This window comes from Pipistrellus hanaki (assembly GCF_964339955.1).
Source record: "Pipistrellus hanaki genome assembly, chromosome: 2".
NCBI lineage: Eukaryota > Metazoa > Chordata > Mammalia > Chiroptera > Vespertilionidae > Pipistrellus > Pipistrellus hanaki.
The window spans coordinates 35,682,656-35,702,625 of NC_140504.1; the positions used below are offsets into that span (position 1 = coordinate 35,682,656).

At 40.2% G+C, this 19,970-nt stretch overlaps 1 protein-coding gene across 5 annotated transcripts in view; it reads right to left on the reverse strand.

Annotated features, from left to right (window-relative positions):
* Positions 1 to 19,970, reverse strand: part of PEX5L (peroxisomal biogenesis factor 5 like) — a 225,847-nt gene that overhangs the window by 35,329 nt on the left and 170,548 nt on the right. For all 5 annotated transcript variants that reach the window (XM_084875555.1, XM_084875553.1, XM_084875552.1 and 2 more), the window contains one exon: positions 16,186 to 16,281. In XM_084875555.1, coding sequence (XP_084731681.1) covers positions 16,186 to 16,281 — 96 coding nt within the window. The remainder of the gene's footprint in view (positions 1 to 16,185; positions 16,282 to 19,970) is intronic.

Below are 19,970 nucleotides of genomic sequence, written 5' to 3' on the forward strand. Positions count from 1 at the left end.
GTTTCTCTCACATGGAAGTTTCTCTCTATCCCTCTTCCTTCCTCTCTGTAAAAAAGTCAATAAAATGTATAAAAAAAATAGTCATGGTGATATAAAGAATAGCATAGAGGGGACTCTTCTCTCTCCCCACCTGGGTGTATGTACCTGTTCTTCAATAAATCTCCATCTTTGCGCACTCTCTCTCTCTCTCTCTGTCTCTATGTATCTATCTATCCATCTATCTATCATCTATCTATCTATCTATAGAATATATATATATATATATATATATTCTATATATATATAGAATAGCATGGAGAATATAGTCAATAATCTACACTAATAAAAGAGAAAGATGTAAATTGACCATATCTTCATGACACCCACCAGCCAATCAGGTGTGAGTATGCAAATTAACCCAACGAAGATGGTGGTTAATTTGGATACAGTGGTGCCTCACACAACGAACTTAATTCGTTCCAGGAGCAAGCTTGTTATGTGAAAAGTTCATTATGTGAAACGCGTTTTCCCATAACAATACATGTTAAAAGAAATAATTCGTTCTGTAGCATAAAATATGCTAAGATGACTTTTTAAACCTCAATCTATTAAGTCCTGCTTTTTTTAGAAGCCATGATATAAAAAAAATATTGAGTTTCACTTAAAAGGACGACTGCCGTGATACGTGCGTGATTTAATTTGTAATGAAGAACGATTGCCGCGATACGTGCTTAAGTTAAGTGCAGTGACTAACGACTGCCTGCACGACTGCCTGCAGTGCCTGCGCGAAGGATGCAATACATCGGCAGCGATCGTGGAAGCTCGGGCGAAGCAGTCGTGGAAGCTCGGGCAAAGCGGTCGTGGAAGCTCGGGCGACTTCGTTGTGTGAAACAAAGTTCGTTGTATGAATCATGAAATGAAGTTCGTTGTGTGCAGCGTTCGCTGTGCGAGGCGTTCTTTATGCGAGGCACCACTGTACACAGGTGCTGAATGGCCAGGGGTGGGGTGGGACACAGGCATTGCACACCGCCCTGGCAGCTTTGGGCCTCTGTGCAGTGTGGGAAGGTAGAAAGGTGGCTCCAGCCAGAGCCAGCAACCAGGAGTGCCAGCAACCAGGGGAAGGAAGGCCCATTCTTGCATGAATTTTTATGCATTGGGCCTCTAGTATTATAATAACTTTGTATAGAATCAGATGGGTAATAGATTTATTGGGTGACCACTTCATAGGTTATATAAATGCCTAATCACTATGTTGTACACCTGAAACTAATATAATACTGCATTAAAAAAAGAAATAATTTAACCAATGCATTGATTCATTTCATGGAGAAGAAAACATATATATACTTTATGTATATACTTTATATAGCATATATAAAGCATTATTCTCCTACCTCCTCAGTGTTCTGATGTAGCTTGTTTTCTAATTATAGGCTTTTAAGGAGAAAAAATTTTCCAGCACAGGCTGTTAAAGGTATTGGTTGTTATGGAGACCATAATCTCTAAACTAATAATCAAATCTAGAATCTGATGATCTTGTTGAAGGAAGAAGCTTTCTCCTTGAAAAAGGAAAAATATACTCTCTCTGGTAGAAGAGGTGGAGATTCATTCTGGCAGGTCATCTGTGATGATGTAATACTACTGTTCTTTTTCCTTTGGCCTTGAGGAAAGATTTGACTCAAAATAAAGATTCAGGAAAATTGAATTTCCAGATGATTATTCAAATTTGTTTACAAAATCAGGTATAGATTAGAAAGCAACTGACATAGTTTTTGAATAAAAACTTATTTGTTCCTAGACTTTTGTACTTTTTTTTTCTTTGAAAAAACTATAATTCAGCATTATGCTTTTCAAATGGTGACAATACTGGTTGTGTGTTTTAGCTCAAAATTACATTACATAATTTCAACACACCCTTCAGTCAAGCTTTTACCAAATCATAAACACTTGTCACTTGGTCAAGTTTTCCTAAAGAAAATAGGACAAATATGTCCAAATGAGTGCTAGCCTAACAAATTATGATATTGTGGCAATAGCACTATTGTGCTAACATCTTTTACTGAAGAAAATAAATAGGATCCTCTGGGTACATTCAACAGAAGGTAGAACTCTACTTCTCAAGGCTCTAAAAACTCACATAACTTCTATACTTTTCCTTTATTTGCACTAAGACAATTGGTGATTATCTGTGTATCATTCTAGAGAGGAGATAGGACAGTAAATAAGACAAAAATCCCTACACTTCATGGAGTTTCCAGTCTGGAGGAAGCAGATAAGTACTAAAAAGTACATACATAAATAAATAATTTAAAAAAGTTGTTAGCACATTAGGAAATAGTTATATAGGACACTTAGGGAAGACTTCTTTCTGAAAAAGTGATCAAGGAAGACCTCTTAAAGGTCTTTCTAGGCTCTTACATGGGAATGAGCTTGGGATGAATGGGCAGAAAAGCCAGTGTGGCTGGAATGCTTTATTGGGGTGGGAGGAAGGACAAGAGGGAATAATAAGAGGGGCCAGATCATGTCCTATGGACCATAAGTAAGGATTTTGGATCTCATTTTATTTGTGATGGGAGACTACTGGCAGATTCTAGCTCCCATTATTGGAGGGAAGTGGTAGGATCTGATGTACCATCTGAGAAGAGAACCTGGAATTCTCTAGGGAGCAAGACTGGAACCTGGGAGACAAGGAAGGAAGCTGTGACAGTAATTTGGGCCAGGATGATGCTGGTGTGGAGCAAAGTTTGCACAGAGTTGATAATAGATTCAGTTGAATTCCTTTCATTTGGATGTTATTCCAACAGGATGTTCTGTTGGATTGGAGGTGAGGCTATAGGGGAAGAAAGGGCATCTTTCGGGTTTTGTTTTGTGCAGACTGTGATGCTATGACTGAACTGGGGTGAGGCCTTCTTTGAGGCAGGACATCAAGAGTTTGGTTTTGGCCCAAACCGGTTTGGCTCACTGGATAGAGCGTTGGTCTGAGGACTGAAAGGTCCCAGGTTTGATTCCGGTCAAGGGCATGTACATTGGTTGCGGGCACATCCCCAGTAGAGGGTGTGCAAGAGGCAACAGATCGATGATTCTCTCTCATTGATGTTTCTAGCTCTCTATCCCTCTCCCTTCCTCTCTGTGGAAAATCAATAAAATATATTTTAAAAAAAGAGTTTAGTTTTGCTCAGTGGATAGAGCATCAGCCTGCATACTGAAGGGTCATGGGTTGAATTCCAATCAAGGGCAATGCCCGGGCTGTGGGCTCAGTCCCCAGTGCAGGGGGGGAAGGGGGAGCGTGCAGGAGGCAGCTGATCAGTGATTCTCTCATCATTAATATTTCTATCTCTCTCCCTTCCTCTCTGAAATCAATAAAAATATGTTTAAAGAAGAGTTAGGTTTTTAGATATATTAAAGTACACAATGGAGATTAGAATCCAAGTGGCAGCATCAGTAGGCAATTGGATATTCAATTAGGGGTCTCTGGGAAGAGGTCAAGGTTGAAAAATCAGATTGAGAGCCATCAAGATATAGTTACTATTTAAGTCCACAGAACTGAAAGAGATGGCTAAGGAGACAGATAGGGGGAAGAGAAGAGGACCAAGGGCTGTGCCCTGCCACTCTGTGATGTTTAGAAGATAGATATAAGCAGAGGAACACACAAAGGATACTGGGGGAAAATAGTCTGTGATGTGGGAGAGAACCAGTATCTAACACAGAACAAGGTGGAACACAGCTCAGTGCTCTCTGCTTTGTGCTTATTTTACTGAAGCAGATGTCTTTTGTCTGCACATTTCACACCCATGGTTTATTCAAGGGAAGCTTTAGACACATAGCCATCTCATCACAGGACCAGTTTAGAGACCATTGGTGTAGAGGAGATAAAGCATACAGCATGGTTCAAGTTATGACATAAAGGTTTCTTAGCAGTCAGCATAATCCAGCAGCTTTCTGTAAAATGCTTCTGTTTTTTTGAAAATATTTCAAGGATCCTGTAAAAATCATGAAGAACTGGAATACTCTTAGTGGATCACAATGCTGCTCAATCAACCTCATGGTTAGCTATGAGGCAAAACGTTTCAAAGTTGTGGTGTACCTGTGGGCAGCTGTGTTACAACACAGATGTAACACAGGGAGGTGCGGAACCAAGGTCCTCCATTCAGGGAAGGTTTCATCAGGGTTCTAGACCAGAGTTATGAAACCAGGACAGATAACTGTTTCTATTTTCACTTGCAGATGAATGGCCATAGTAAGATGTCAGAAAGATTCACAGTGAATGGTCATACAAAGAACAAATTTATACAAAGAACAAATTTAGCCTTGGGGCTAGTATAACGGCTAAAACCAGAACTCATTTAAGAAAAAATAAAAAGAGGGCTCATGTTCAAGTCAGTCAGCCTTCCTGAATCTGGGTACAATGGTAAAGAGTGTTAAGCCATATTTTTTTTTTTTCAGTGTGGGAAATAATTATTTTGTAAATGGCACAGTATTTTCAGTCGTTTTAGTTGAACCTTGAGTGTTTTCCCAGAATGTGTATTGTGACATGTAACTTGCAATTAGTTTTGTTGAAATCTGTTAACTTTAAAATATATGAATAAAGAGGAAAACACTGAAGAAGTACAGAGGAAATCTGGAAAGAAGGCGAAGGAAAGCAATTAAAATGTTAAGAGATTAAAAATATACTGTATTTAAGAACTCAACAGGAACACATATCTAGGGATGCTATTCTTTGGGCAATATGGTGGAAAGAAATGTTACATTTTCCCATCACTATCAGAACCTTGACAAGAAACTTGTTAAGAAAAGCTATGGTCATGAGAAAATTTAGTTGGAATTGAAAAATGACTGATGCTGGTGATATATGTTCATGCAAGGAATTCGACAACCTCGCCCATCATAACTAGACTGCCCCTTTCCCCACCCTGGCTTAAACTGCTGCAGCAGGAATTTAGATTAGACAAAAAGAAAATGTACTCTGATTGAAACGATTGCAAGACATCAAAATGGGTCACCTAGGAACATTTTAGAATATTCTTTCTTAGCAATTGCTAAAAACAGAACTGGTACTTAGGGATGGCCCTAGGCAAAAGTGAAGAAACATATACTCATACACCGGCACAGCAGAAGAGAGCCTTAAAAATCACTGAATCCAGAGGTCCGCAAACTAGTCTGCTCATTGCATCACCTGGGGCTCTTTTAAAAATTCCAAGGTCCAGGGCCAATGCAATCACAATCTCTGGGGGTGGGACACAGGCATAGGGGTTTTGGAAGCTCTCCAGGTAGTTACAACGGACAGCTGAGTTAGGGTACCATGGATATAATCCAGTGGTCTTGAATTACAGATGAAAAAACCGAGGCCCAGAGAGGGAAAGGGAGGTCCCCAGCCTGCCAAGGCAGTGAGCAGCAGCAGGGAATGAGAGCCCAAGTCTCTTAACCTTGTTCTGACACACAGGGCAGGCATTAAGAAGAGAAAAACAACAACAACTTATTTCATGTTTATGAAGGCAACACATTGCCATTATAAATAAGAAATTGTTGAAATTGCCAATGAAAATTAATAATCTCTTAATCTCACCATCCATAGATACATTATCGACACCTTTGTGTTTCCTTCTACTGTTTTCTCAAAGTCCATATGTACCTTTACATTTTTTAAAAGCTAGGCTCTCCCCTTTGGGAAGGGTGCAAAGTTGTTTGGACAACCAGGGAGCAAGAGGTGCAGATGGTGCCAAGGAGTTCGGGGCCACTTTCTGCCCTTTTCTCCCCATCTTTTGATGAATAAACAGCATGAGGCCCCACCTCTCCCAACTTCTGCATTAGCCTGAGAACAGAATGGGTTCAGGATGGACTATGTAAATCCTGACTAATGATGCAAAGCCCAAGTGTAAAAGGCCTGTCTTGTGGAGTCATGTCACCAACAGTTATACCCATCATAGGGACTCTGGAGGAAGCTGGATTGGGAATCTGCAGGTTCCACTTGTGTGGCCACTTCACCTCCATCATATGCTCAGGATCCTTGCCTGAATGAGCCAGAACCTCTACCTAAATTTATAGGACTCTCTTTCTCTCTGTGTGTGTGCATGTGTGTGTGTTCTCACCCATCCCAACCAATGACAAAGACATAACCCATTCAAAAGCTATTATTTTGAATGGGGTATGTCTTTGCTATTGGTCCAAATAATCACTGTGATTTGGTAAATCCATAAAATCAAACTTCACTAATAAAAGAAATAGTTCCAATTTTAAAGATAAAATCGTATTATTGCCACCTGACCTGTAAAATCTAAAACCGAATCTCTGAGGTGACTCTTGAATTTGATGGTCATAATTCAATGTCTGTTCACGATAGGTAGAGAACAAATACGTTAGAATATAAAAAGGCTCATTTTGAAAAGGAAGACTATCTTTAGAAGATCCAATGAGTCACAAGGAATGGCTTAGTCAAGGAAGTGGTTATCTTCCACAGTAGCTTTCCCAAGTGTATTCTCTATGTTGGGGGCTATACATAGCTTCAATAAGACCCTGTTACCATCACAGAAACACAACACACTCAGATTACTTTTAATTATTTAAATCTTTTGTTACACTTATGTTTAAAGATAGAGTGATCTAGCTATTTATGTTCTGTAATCAGATCAAGTACTGGTAGTCAATCCTGTACCTGTATTTTTACTTTAGAGATGTGTGGGACACAGAAATAGAATATTTGATTGCTCATCCCTTTTCTATGACTACCTAAGCTTTTTGATGTAGGAAGCAAATGGTGTTTAATAACCATAATAATTTGATTTGGGGGCTTGACTTGATGCTATTTATTTTATCTATTAAAATCCATTTTTACTCTTTGGATACAAGGTAACTAAAATAGAATAAGCCTCTAAATTTTTTATTTCCAGATTTCACCATACAATTCAACTTTTCATAGGAACTCAAACGCTGTCTCCAATTATTTGCATGTGACTTATAGATGGTATTGATAATTTTATTTTATTGTTTCATTTTTTTATAATATCTTTTTAAAAATTGATTTCAAAGAGGAAAGGAGAGGCCGAAACCAGTTTGGCTCAGTGGATAGAGCATAGGCCTTCAGACTGAAAGGTCCCAGGCTCTATTCCGGTCAAGGGCATGTATCTTGGTTGTGGGTACATCCCCAGTAGGGGATGTGCAGGAGGCAGCTGATCGGTGTTTCTCTCTCATTGATGTTTCTAGCTCTCTCTCTATCCCTCTCCCTTCAATAAAATACATTAAAAAAATAAAATATCAATAAAATATATTAAAAAAAAATAAAGAGGGAGAGGGAAAGAGAGAAAAAACATCAATGATGAGAAAGAAATTGATTGGATTCCCCCTGAATGCCTCACATTGGGGGATCTAGCCCACAACCTGGGCATATGCCTTGATTGGGAATCAAACCGTGACCTCCTGGTTTATAGGTCAATGTTCAACCACTGAGCCATGTCAGCTGGGTGGTATTGATAATTTTAATACCTCTCTGCTTTTTGCTCATTTTCTCTTCATGCTTCCAGCCCTCTTGGTCCAGCAAAGGTAGCTGCTGTTGCCAGGAGTTGATGTATATTTCAAAGAATACCATGTAATTTTAATATAAATTAAAATCAACATGTTAAATAAAGAAAGATGAGATTAGATGAAATGGATGAAAGAAAATATATCTCCAAACCAAATATATATATTCCACTGTTTCTGGTTCTCTAAAGAACCTTGACTAATATAAGATCTAAAAAGATGACAACAGCTAATTATCTGTGAGGAAGAGGTAAACACTGGTTACCCCCATAAAAAAGAATTGCTTTCTTAATCATCAGGAAGTGTTCATGTGTTGACGCTCAATTTGTACCCATTATTGCATGGTATATTACATGTCTTAGTCCAATGAATGGAGGAAATTCAAGATACCACTTTGCTCACAAGGAGTTCACTAATTCTCCCCTGAACTCTGTATGGTTGTGCATTTGATGTTTTATTTACTAAGCCAATGAGCAGTTTAAGTGTTTGTCATCAGAAGATCATTCGGTATTTTTATAAAAACTCTTTTATTTAAAAAAAGCAAAATGGGCAGACAGCTCTACTGACTTGAATATAGAACTAAAGACTAGAACTACCCATACATTTATCAAAGACTACCTTATACCATTTTATATTTTCATCTATATCACTTATGAGGGTTTATTAAAATATCACTGTACAATGATTCTTATCTATGCTTTATATTGTTTTTGAAAATCAAATTTTGTTTGTTAAAAATAAAAATAAATAAATATAAGAACAAAGGAACTTTTGCTGGTTTTCCAGTGAATACACAATACATCAAATCTTCATGTAATCTATCTATAGAAGTCTTTACCTATCCCAAGATTCCTTTGATATTTCCCAGAAGAATTTTACTTTATTTTCAGAAGATTTTATCTTTTTTTTATATTTGATCTAAATAAGAATGATTTAAGTAGCATTTAATCCATTAATCTCTCCCACCTACTTCAAAGAGGTGAGGCTGTCTTAGAAAGCAAAAGGAAATACGAAGGAGTGGTGCAGACAGATAATCGTCTTGGTAGGAGGGCACCCAAGTCAGTAGCTTCTTAGTAGTACATAATCCTTTTACTATAATCCTATAGTAAAAGCAGTTCCTAGACTCTTCTCCAATTTTCTTCCATCATTTAATATTTCTGAGGTGCCTATCAGATTTATAGTATATACAGAGACTAACTGTATATATTGGTAAAACAACACTTCTATATAAACATAATTTTTAAGTTTATGTCACTAGAGCTGAGTTTAGCTATTGTGTTGCTTTAAATATGGCATCCCCTCATTAAACTTAACACAGAAAAGAAGATCACCCATATTTCTAGAACAAGGAGTTAGTAGTTAGCATTAAATTCACACTATCCATGTTCTTGGACATGATAATTACCGATTTGTCTGTGATTTTTCAGATAGTGCTGTTGACAGGAGGCCTCAGGACCTTGCTGGGTATTGGTAGAATGCCCTGGTTCCTCATCTGTGGAGGGTCCTCATGACATGGAAGCTGGGTTTCCTCCAGAGCAAGTGATTCAGGAGGGAGAGCAAGGAGGAGGCCACGGTACCTTTTATGACCTAATGTGTAAAGTCACACACCATGACAGCCACCTTGTTCTATTTATTAGAAGTGAATCACTAAGCCCAGCACACACTCAAGGAGAGGAGCATTAAGCTCCATATATCTAAGGGAGAATCAAAGAATTTTTGGACATTTTAAATGATTACAAGCAATATCCCAAGAGAAGTTCAAAGGACAGAGAACTGGGGCCTGGGAAGAGTTCAGAGCTCTAGAATTTAAGTGTTAGTAGATTTTAATAGGCTCAGTTAATTAGCCAGAAGGATTTATAGTTATGCTCCCTGTTCTTGTTCTTTTTTTAAAATTAATTTTTAAAAATAGATTTTTTATGGATTTCAGAGAGGAAAGAGGGAGAATGAGAGAAACATCAATGATGAGAGAGAGAGAGAGAGAGAGAGAGAGAGAGAGAGAGAGAGAGAGAGAGAGAGAGAGAGAGAGAGAGAGAGAGAGAGAGAGAGAGAGAGAGAGAGAGAGAGAGAGAATGAATCATGGATTGGATGTCTCCTGCATGGGGATTGAGTTTACAACCTGGGTATGTGCCCTGATCAGGAATTGAACCATGACCTCTTAGTTCATAGGTTGACAATCAACCACTGAGCCACACTGGCCAGGCCCTGCTATTGTTCTTGCCTGTGACCATTATACTTTCCTTTGACCATGCATCTTCATTTTCCCCCATTCACATTCTCCATTATTCTTTTTTCAAAATTTGCTCACAAGAATACCTCCCTTAGGGCAAAGGTAGAGCTATAAAAACACTGACTAAAATGTGTATAATCAACATTGTAATATTGGAACCAAGTGAATCGTGACTTTGAAGTCAGGGACCCAAAGTTCATCTTCCATTAGTGGGTAAGTCTGTTATGTTATTAAAGCATCCATTAGAGAAGAGATGCTTAGTTGAAATAGATGCATTAGATGAATCAGTTGTTATTTTTGCTCGTTTATTCATACAGCAAACCTTTGTGGGGCCTTTCTCTGCACCAGACTCTCAAAGGGCTGAGAACATAATGAGGGATGAGGCACAGTCCTGCCTGTAAGAGGTCAAAGTCTAGTGTGGAGACAGACATGTAAACCCATAATAACTATGTCACGTGGTTATGAGCCATATTTGAGTGGTCTCCTGAGATGCTTCTGCCTGTGATTCTTCTGGCTCTTTAAGGGCAGAGAAGGTCTTATTCAATTTTCTATTTCTAGCACCTCGCACAGTGCCTGGCCCACGGAAGAAGCTTAAATATGTCTGATGAACTTGAAGGTGAGGCTCCTAGTCAGACTAAATAGCTAAACTCAATATTAGATGCCCACTGGCTCTTTCCCTCCCCGCCAATGAGTGATAAAGGAAGTGCTTCTGGCAGGTGGTTGCAGGCTTGCCAGCTGCCTGCGTGAACTTCTCCCTCCTCCACAGACGCAGCACAGGTCTCGCTAGGGAGCTCCCTTTCCGGGAGGCAGCTCCAGGCTCCTTCCCTGCCTCCCATGCCTGTGCCTCCCTGAACCTCCCTTCTAGGAACCCGTCGTAGCTGACAGTGCACTCGGGCTGCTGGCTGGGAGGAAAACCCCCAAGGAATCTCCTCTCCATTCTTGTTCAGGGAAAAATGAACAGGAATTTTTGTGTTTTATTTTTCTGTCCTAAAATCACAATACTTTGGGCAGGGATAAATTTGCAGTGATTTTCAATAAATGTGAGATATGGAGACAAAAAGCCTCACCCCTACAAGGCCTCACTAGATCCACAGCTCAGCTTGAGCTCCAGCCATGTCAACCTTTGTACGTAAACAGTCCCCAGGCTATTTAAGATACCCAATCAATACGCCTGTGGAGTTGGTTGTCTTTTCTCTGGTAGAAGATACTGTGTTTAAGGACATGTTAGCCCAAACATCAGTTGAATGGCAGGTGTTACTTAGTAAAAGTAAAAACTCATGTGTATCATGTAAAATATAAGACATGCCCAATGCTACTCTATGGCCAGACTGGTTGGTGCCTCCTGCATCCTTGTAGTTGTGTCTCACTGACTGACACTGAGGCTGACACAACTACAGAGTCACAGTCCCTTAGACAGAATCATTTGTTTACATTAGCTATGACAATGCTGATATTCCATTACATTAGGAGATGATATGGCACTTTATATGCAATGGTAGATACACAGAATGGCCTGAATTAGGGGATGAATAATCAGCTATTTACACATTAACTCAACAAATATTTACTAAATACTAGGTACCAGACAGTCTTAGATATTGAGGTATAGTGGTAAATACCAGACCAGGGTCTTTTCTCACAGGAGTTATATTTTAAAGCAGAAAAGACAGATAACAAACAGACACGCAAATAAAGACAAACAAGAAAAAAACAAAACAAAACACCCCAGTGATAAATATGAGGAGAAAAACAACACTCTAGGTCAGTGGTTGGCAAACTCATTAGTCAACAGAGTGGCAAACTATGGCTCCTGAGCCACAGTTTACTTGCTCTAGGTGTTGTGGCAGCAACTGGGTGGGCAGGCTCTGCTTTCTGAGTCCCTGACACTCCAACTACAACTTGAATGACAGGAAGGAACCTGCCCCCTGAGGATCTGAGGGAGTGCTCTCTGCAGAGGAAAGACAGAGTGGAAACAGAGGGCAGTGAGGTGGTTGTGCAAGAGGCAAAGGAGGACATCGGCACCGTGGGGGCTTGTGAGGAGGCTGCGAAGAAGCAGGAGCTGCTGGGTTCTTAGGCAGGATGGTGACAAAAATGAAATAAATGGAATTTAAAAATTAGCATTTAAGAATGTAATAGGCTGTGAAAGAGAAAGAATATTGAAGCCAGATGATATAAAATATCAAATAGAGACTTTGGAAAATTTTGATTTGAAAATGGGTCTTAACCAGTGTTTGGAACTGCTTGTCTATGATGAAGAAGCAGGTCTGTGACACCATTCTTTGTTGGCCTTGAAATGAACAATGGGGCGCTTTTCGTTCTTTTAAGCATCTTATATCCCTCTCTAATGTCTATCACTTACCATGTTTTCCTTGGTTTCCAACAGAATGCATGTTTATGATGGAACATTTGGAAAATACAAATAAAGTAAGAGACAGAATAAAATCCAAATCTAGCCATCCAAGAATACTAGCATTAGCATTTAAACACACACTTTATGCTTACAACAGTCAGCACATGTAGACAGCCAGTGATGTTTGTTGAATGAATGACTACTTGAGTAACTTACAGCCTCCTAGGATTTTGTAGCTGGAAAGGACCATACAGGTGTGGAAACTGAGGTCTATACTATTGATGAAATGAAGCTGTTAGAGAGAAATAACAACCAGGAGAAGCCAGGAAAAGATAAGTCTACAAGGAATGAGGTGAGTATCATATAGAGAAGGGATTCAGCTCATTTTGCCTTGTTCTGGAGAGGGCAAAGCCAAGACTAAGCAACACTGGCAGTTGTTGTAGGTCAATTTCAGCATAATACAGGGAAGAGATTTTTTTCTTTTAATATATTTTTATTGATTTCAGAAAGGAAGGAAGAAGAGAGGAGAGAGAGGGGGGGAGAGAGAGGGAGGGAGGGAGGGAGGGAGGGAGAGAGAAAGAGAGAGAGAGAGAGAGAGAGAGAGAGAGAGAGAGAGAGAGAGAGAGAGAGAGAGAGAGAGAAACATCAATACATTGATCGGCTGCCTTCTATATGTCCCACACGAATAGAGCACACAACCTGGGCATGTGCCCTGACTGGGAATTGAACCGTGACTCCTGGTTCATAGATTATTTAGCCACTGAGCCATGCAGGCCAGACCAGGGAAGAGATTTTTAATAGGTAGGATTGTCCAAAACCAAAATAGATTTTCTTGAAAAGAAGTGAGGTGCTCCTAATTAGAAGTGTTCAAGTAGAAATAGGTTATGTTTGAGTGAACAATTTGTCAAGTATGCTTGAGTAGGAAAAAATGTATTTTGTGTGCCTGGTTGGAATAAATAACTTCTAAGGTCTTTACCAAAACTAAGATGAAATGATTTTGTGAGTACATATCTATATATCAATATATATCCATTTCTATATATCACATACATAGATAGATGGATACTTTTTGTCTTATTAATATGTTACTTTGAAATTAAGCCTTTTGAGTGTGAACCCAGTGACTTTCTCATTCTAAATGTGATCTTATCAATTCTGTCTTTGCTGACCCAAATTTTATGGTTTTAAATACTAATTCAATGTGCTACACACAGGAGGAGTTCAAAAGATAAATTTAAATGAGCTCTTAAGTCTGAAAAAAAAATCTACATTTAAAATAAATTGAGCTATAGGCTCCATGCAGTTAGACAATGTGGTCGAGGCTAATCTCAATCAAATATATCAGTTGATCACTCAAGAGGTTTAAAATACATTAATTTTTTAAAGTAAAAAGGCTAAAATTAAAAAAAGAAATTAGGGTAAATTGTATTGTGATCAGAAAAAAAGTGTTCTCTTATTGGGTTTATGAATGATGATATGAAATTATGACTGGGATTATTTTCTAGGATGTAAAGAATCCTTTCACTATTAAATTAGAAATATGATTTAACTGCACTTCAAGTACTGAGTTACTGAAAGACTGTTCATAGTACAATAATTTCATCCAAATTCTAGTTGCAATACAGCCATGTAACTGAACAGGAATACTTTCAGTTTTCAAGACTTCATATCAGTAACAGAAATGGAGATCCTCACAAGTTCCTGCTTGGGTTTGGTGTAGAGATTCACTCTCAAATAGCCATCTAGCACAGCTCTGGTGAATATCACAGATGGTATCTGTGGTGCACTCCTTGTGATTCTGACCAGAAGGAAAATGGATAACAGACAGCAAAGATTGTCCTCTTTGGCTTCCCTCCCTCCTTTTCTTCTTCCTTTCTCTCCCTCCTTTCTGTCTTTCTTCCTCATTAGAAGGTTAAATAAGAAAATTCATGTTTGAATTAAGTATCTCATTGTATTTACAGTATCAACATGGTCATTGTTTGGCATACTCTTTAAAAATTTTTGTTTACCTTTCAATTATAGTTGACATTCAATATTATATTAGTTTCAGTTGTACAGCATAGAGGTTAGATATTTATATTAGCACCAGTGGCCCGGTGCATGAAATTCGTGTGGGGCGGGGGGTGGAGGGGTGTTCCCTCAGCCCAGCCTGCATCCTATGGGATTGGGCCTAAACTGGCAGTCAGACATCCCTCTCACAATCTGGGACCATTGGCTCCTAACCGCTCACCTGCTGCCTGACTGATTGCCCCTAACTGCCTCTGCCTGCCTGATCACCCCCAACTGCCCTCCCCTGCCGTCCTGATCTCACCTCCAACTGCCCTCCCCTGCCAGCCTGATCTCACCACCAATGGCCCTCCCCTGTTGGCCTGATCTCACCCCCAATGGCCCTCCTTTGCCAGCCTGATTTCTTCCCCAACTGCCCTCCCCTGCCAACCTGGTTGCCCCCAACTGGCTCCTAACGGCTCACCAACTGCCTCTGCCTGCCTGATCACCCCCAACAGCCCTCCCCTGCTGGCCGGATCTTGCCCACAACAGCCCTCCTCTGCCAGCCAATTTGGTTCTGATTGGTCAGTTTCTGTGCCAGTCAGCATCAAAAGCTCTGCCTCCTAAGCAGCCATTGGCTCCTCACACTTTACTCAGATTTGGTTCTGATTAGTTGGTTTCTATGCCAGTCAGTGTTTCTAGGCCTAGCAATGGGGCCTGATCAGAAAAGCGGGGCTGATCAGCAGTCCCGGTGGAGGCCTGGAGAGAAATGGAGGCATGGTTGCTGGCCTGGCCTGGAGAGAAAGAGAGAGGCAAGTGCTGATCAACAGCTGCCATGCAGGCTACAGATCAGACCCTGCTTCTCTCTTCAGGCCTCCCTGCAGGACTGACTTCCAGTTGGTCGAGTTGGTCATGATGGACACAGGGTTTTTATATATTAGGATAATTTGCAAAGTGATCCCCTCACATCTCTAGTACCCACCTGACACCATACATAGTTATTACAATACTAAAGGCCCAGCACATGATTAAATTGTGTGTGTGTAGGGTCCCCGAGGCCTAGCCTACCATCAGGGCCATGTCCACCACCATGCAAAGCTTTGCACATTCCGTGGATGCTGCTAGAAGACTGTGATGCTCCTCAGATGCTGCCAGCACCCCACAACACTCCAGAAGTCCCACCCACTGTGGCCGCCTTGGGACCCATCAGTGAACCTCCTGGTGAATCCGGTAGTTGGTTGTGATGCCGTGATGGCATTACAACCACAGGGCTTTTATGATATAGATTATTGACTATATTTTCTATGCTGTACTTTATAACTCATGACTATTATGTAACTATCAATATGTACTTCTTTTCATCTTTCTACCTATCCCTCCCACTGGCAACCATCAGTTTGTTATCTGTATCTTTGAATTTTTTTCTATTTATTTGTGAACTTTGTTTTTTAGATTTGAAAAGATATATGCATTTCTATGTTCATTGCAGCATTATATGCAATAGCCAAGATATGGAAGCAACCTAAGTGTCCATCAATAGATGACTGGCTAAAGAAGATGTGGTATGTATATGCAATGGAATATTACTTGGCCATAAAAAAGACTGAAATCTTACCATTTGTTTTGTATACACTTAACAGTAAAAAATTATGGCTTTAGGGAAGATAGGCCTTCCATTGACTGGAAAATCTCAGCCATACCTTTTCAGTTAGGGAAATGTACAATATTTCTGGGGCAGTGATACCTTATGTGTTTCAGACATTGTATAGATGCTGGAGAGATGAAAATGCCAGGCATGAATCTTGGCCTCACAGAGAGAGGCATAAAAAATGCATAGTTTAGATTCATCATAGAACCATAGAAGCCAGATGAGGCTCAGCGTTCTTTCTGACTAAGCACTTTGGACAGTCATTGCTCATCTATCACAGAATTAGCATAAGAGGTGACATCTATTAGCTCCTCCTGGTGGAAAGTCAAAAGTTCTCTGGTAACAGGTTTCATGCTGATAATCATAATCATGGTTATTTCATGTCTATAAAGTAAGACCCATTTCCTGCATACCCTGCTGAATTTTGAATTTTTGAATTCCACTCTCAGAAACATGAAATAATAGCAATTTTATAAAAGTTACCTCCACTGCTGCTTTTGCTCTTTCAAATTCCTCTTCTAAGGAGTGATTTCTGGAGAGTAATGCACTTCCCCAGCGCTGTTCTTTGGTCAGTCGAGCCTGAAATGAACCAAACACATGGTGTTATAATATTGGAATCACATAGCACAAAAGTACAAATGTTTTTTCTTTTTCCATTTTCCCCTAGAGGTGAGGCAGCACCTGCAACAGATTTTGGAGTACTTTGCAAGCATGATGTTGCCCAAACTGGAATGGTGCCAAAATGTGTGTGAGCAAGCAAGCATGATTCTTTAAAAAAAATAAAAATAAATAAATAAATAAATAAATAAATAAATAAATATATATATATACTTGTATATGTTTTTATTGATTTCAGAGAGGAAGGGAGAGGGAGAGAGAGATAGAAACATTAATGAATTAATGATGGGAGAGAATCATTGATTGGCTGCCTCCTGCATGCCCCACGCTGGGGATCAAGCCCTCAATCCAGGCATGTGCCCTGAGCAGGAATCAAACCTGACCCTCTGATTTACATAGGTCGATGCTCAACCATTGATCCAAGCTGGCCAGGCATTGGTCTGGGGTGGAACCCAGGCCTGTTCAAGCAATTCCCATAGAAGCTGGGGTTGAGCATTCCTACAAGACGGCAATCTAACACATGGCCAAGGAGCCTCCCCTGCCCAGATTAAAGGGGGGCAGGATATTTCGTTCCACAAGCTTGTCTCCTCTTATTACCCAGGGCCTAGCTGCCTTATCAGTGCAATCCCTCGCACTGGGTTTTAGGCCTTGTTATACTAAAAACAAAACCCTGGTCCAACCTCCTGAAGTCTAACTTTAATTGGTTTTGGTGCCAGGCATTAATCTTTTTGTAAGTCTCCCATATGATTCTAACATGCAGCTAGAACAGAGAATCTCCATTGGAAGACTAGACTAGCCGACACTCAAGCTTCCAGCTGGTTAGAAGGACCAGCCTTGGGTAAAACTGTGGAAGCTGCAGAGATGAAAGCTGGCAGCTGGGTCTTTCTCTTTAAATATGCAGCAGGTCCTCATTTTGGATTCTTTTTCTATTGCCTTTCCTCTGTTGGCACATCTGTCTAATGTCCCATTTCCTTAGGACATTGCTCTCTGTTAAATAATAGTCACTTAGATAAAATCATGTCTGATAGCGCCAACTGCTTTGTCACAATTAACAGGCAACTGCTACACAGCTTAGTTAAATGCAAATATTTCCAGAAGACCCTCAAAGAGTCTGCTGGAATTTTTAAAAATGGTATTTGATAAACAATTGATACTTTCTTTTTGAAAAAGAAATTATGGAAAATAAGAGGTGCACCTCTAGACTTTTCTTTGCAGTTTCATATATATTTATGCACTGATAGAACATCATAATGTGTTTCAAAATTTTGAAACATAAATGATACACTATTCTGTAGCTTACTTTTTTCTACTTGACAATATATCTTGGAGAGTCTCTACAATTTGTACGTGTCAATCTACCTCCCTCTTCACAGGGATTTCCTTGTACTAGTAAGTCCCATGTACTGTAGTTTGTTCAGAACTTTCTCCAGGAGTAATCAGGGTGTTTCCAAATTTTCTCCATTTAATTACTTGTTTTCTTGTCTATCTTGTAACTCTACTGTAGGATCCTTGCAGGTAAGAGTTTGTCTGGGAACTTTTATACTGCTCCATACCAAGCCCAGGGCCTGACAAGTGATTCATGCCTCAAGGATGCCTGTGGATGGATGGATGGATGGATGGATGGTAGAGCGAGGAATTGCACTGATAAGGCAGCTAAGCCCTGGGGAATAAGAGGAGACAAGCTTGTGGGATGAAGTATCCCATCCCCCTTTTATCTGGGCAGGGGAGGCTCCTAGGCCATGTGTTAGATTGCTGTCTTGCGGGGATTATTTGAACAGGCCTGGGTTCTACCCCAGACCAATGAAATAGGAACTCTGTGGCAGGGCCTGGGCATTCCATGTTGGAAAAACTCAGGTGATTTTGAAAAGCAGTCATGTTTGAAAACCACTGTTCTACAGCAAAACTGGTCTTCACTCAGCACTTTCCACCTAACTTGGCAAACTCATTAAAAAAAAAAAATATTTTATTGATTTTTACAGAGAGGAAGGGAGAGAGACAGAGAGCTAGAAACGTCGATGAGAGAGAAACATCGACCAGCTGCCTCTTGCACAGTCCCTACTGGGGATGTGCCCGCAACCAACGTACATGCCCCTGACCAGAATCGAACCTGGGACCTTTCAGTCCGCAGACCGACTCTCTACCACTGAGCCAAACCGGTTTCGGCTTGGCAAACTCATTTTGGCACTCCTTTCCCAACTGGTTATGTAAGACTCTGTCCCTTAATCCTTTGCTTTAGAAACAACTCTCTTGTCTTCCTGCCAGTTCCCTTATCAATAAAATAAACGAGTGAATTTTAAACTGTGGACACATAGTCAAACATGAACTTTGTGCATTTTTATAATGATGTCATGAATGAGCCATGACTAACCATTAGGAGAAGAAAAAGATAGCACCAATATTTTTGTCCCAAGCCATCTCCTTTCATTAGAGGCACTTTCCTCCGATGAAACACGATCCGTCTGTCCTGTGAAGCTGACCTATCAGGGCTCCATTACTGTCACCGGATTCCCTTCATCGATGTTTCGTGATGCAAGTGGATTCTGAATCACAGGTGCCAAGGGAGCCACACATCAGGGAGAAGAGAAGCATCTCTCTCAGGAGCCTGGACTTATACTTCATAGTCTCATTACCACTTAAAACAGCAAACAGAAATAGGTTCTCACTGAGCAAACCAAATGCTGTTTTGATAGTGCAATGGCTGTTTAGGCAAGAGCTGCTTTCCACATTGTTAGGAAGGCTTTGGAATATTACTAAACAAATGTTATTTACTTCACCTGGGAAAGCCATCTATTTTGGCCAGAGAAGCATGAGATAAACATTGTACACTACAGGTAAATACTGGCTGTAAACAGAGGCAGTGTTCAAGCTGAGATTAGTATGCAACTAAAGATTATAGGCAAACCTGTGATGTGGGAAAGCATATGTAAGTAATGCTTGTAAATCGCTTGGTATTTACCCAGAGGAATGATAAACAAGACTATTACACCCAGAAGCTTCAGTTGCAGCTGTTTAGGTAGAGGAGTAGTTCCCAAGCTTTAGTGGGCCTTAGGATCACCTAAAAGTCTGGTTCAATGCAGGTGGCTAGGCCCCACCCCGATGGTTTTTGATTCAGTAGGTGTGAGCTGGGGGAGGGGAGGTCTGAAAGCCCACCCCTAGGGTTTCTGATTCAGTAGGTGGGGGATGTCACAGAATCTGCATTTCTAACAAGGTCTAATCACTGACATGATGTGCATGTAGGTGGAGCTTTGGAGTTTACAAATGCACTTTGACATAGACATTTCTTTTCTTCTTCGCATGATTTTGAACAATACTCCACAGTTACAGCAACCTCCTGGAGGTTTGCTGGCTCTAAAAACAGAATTTTAATTGCTTTAAGTTAATTGGATTTTAGGGCATTACACTCTCTAAAGAAGAAGGCATTTAGTTCCTTTAGCTGTTGGTTGTTCTGAATTATAAGCACCAGATGAAGGGAAAGAAGAAAGAAATTAATCTCTTTAAAGAGAATATTATGTTTTATTTTCATTATTAAAAATTATATTTGTGGCCGAAACCGGTTTGGCTCAGTGGATAGAGCGTTGGCCTGTGGACTGAAAGGTCCCAGGTTCGATTCCGGTCAAGGGCATGTAACTTGGTTGCGGGCACATCCCCAG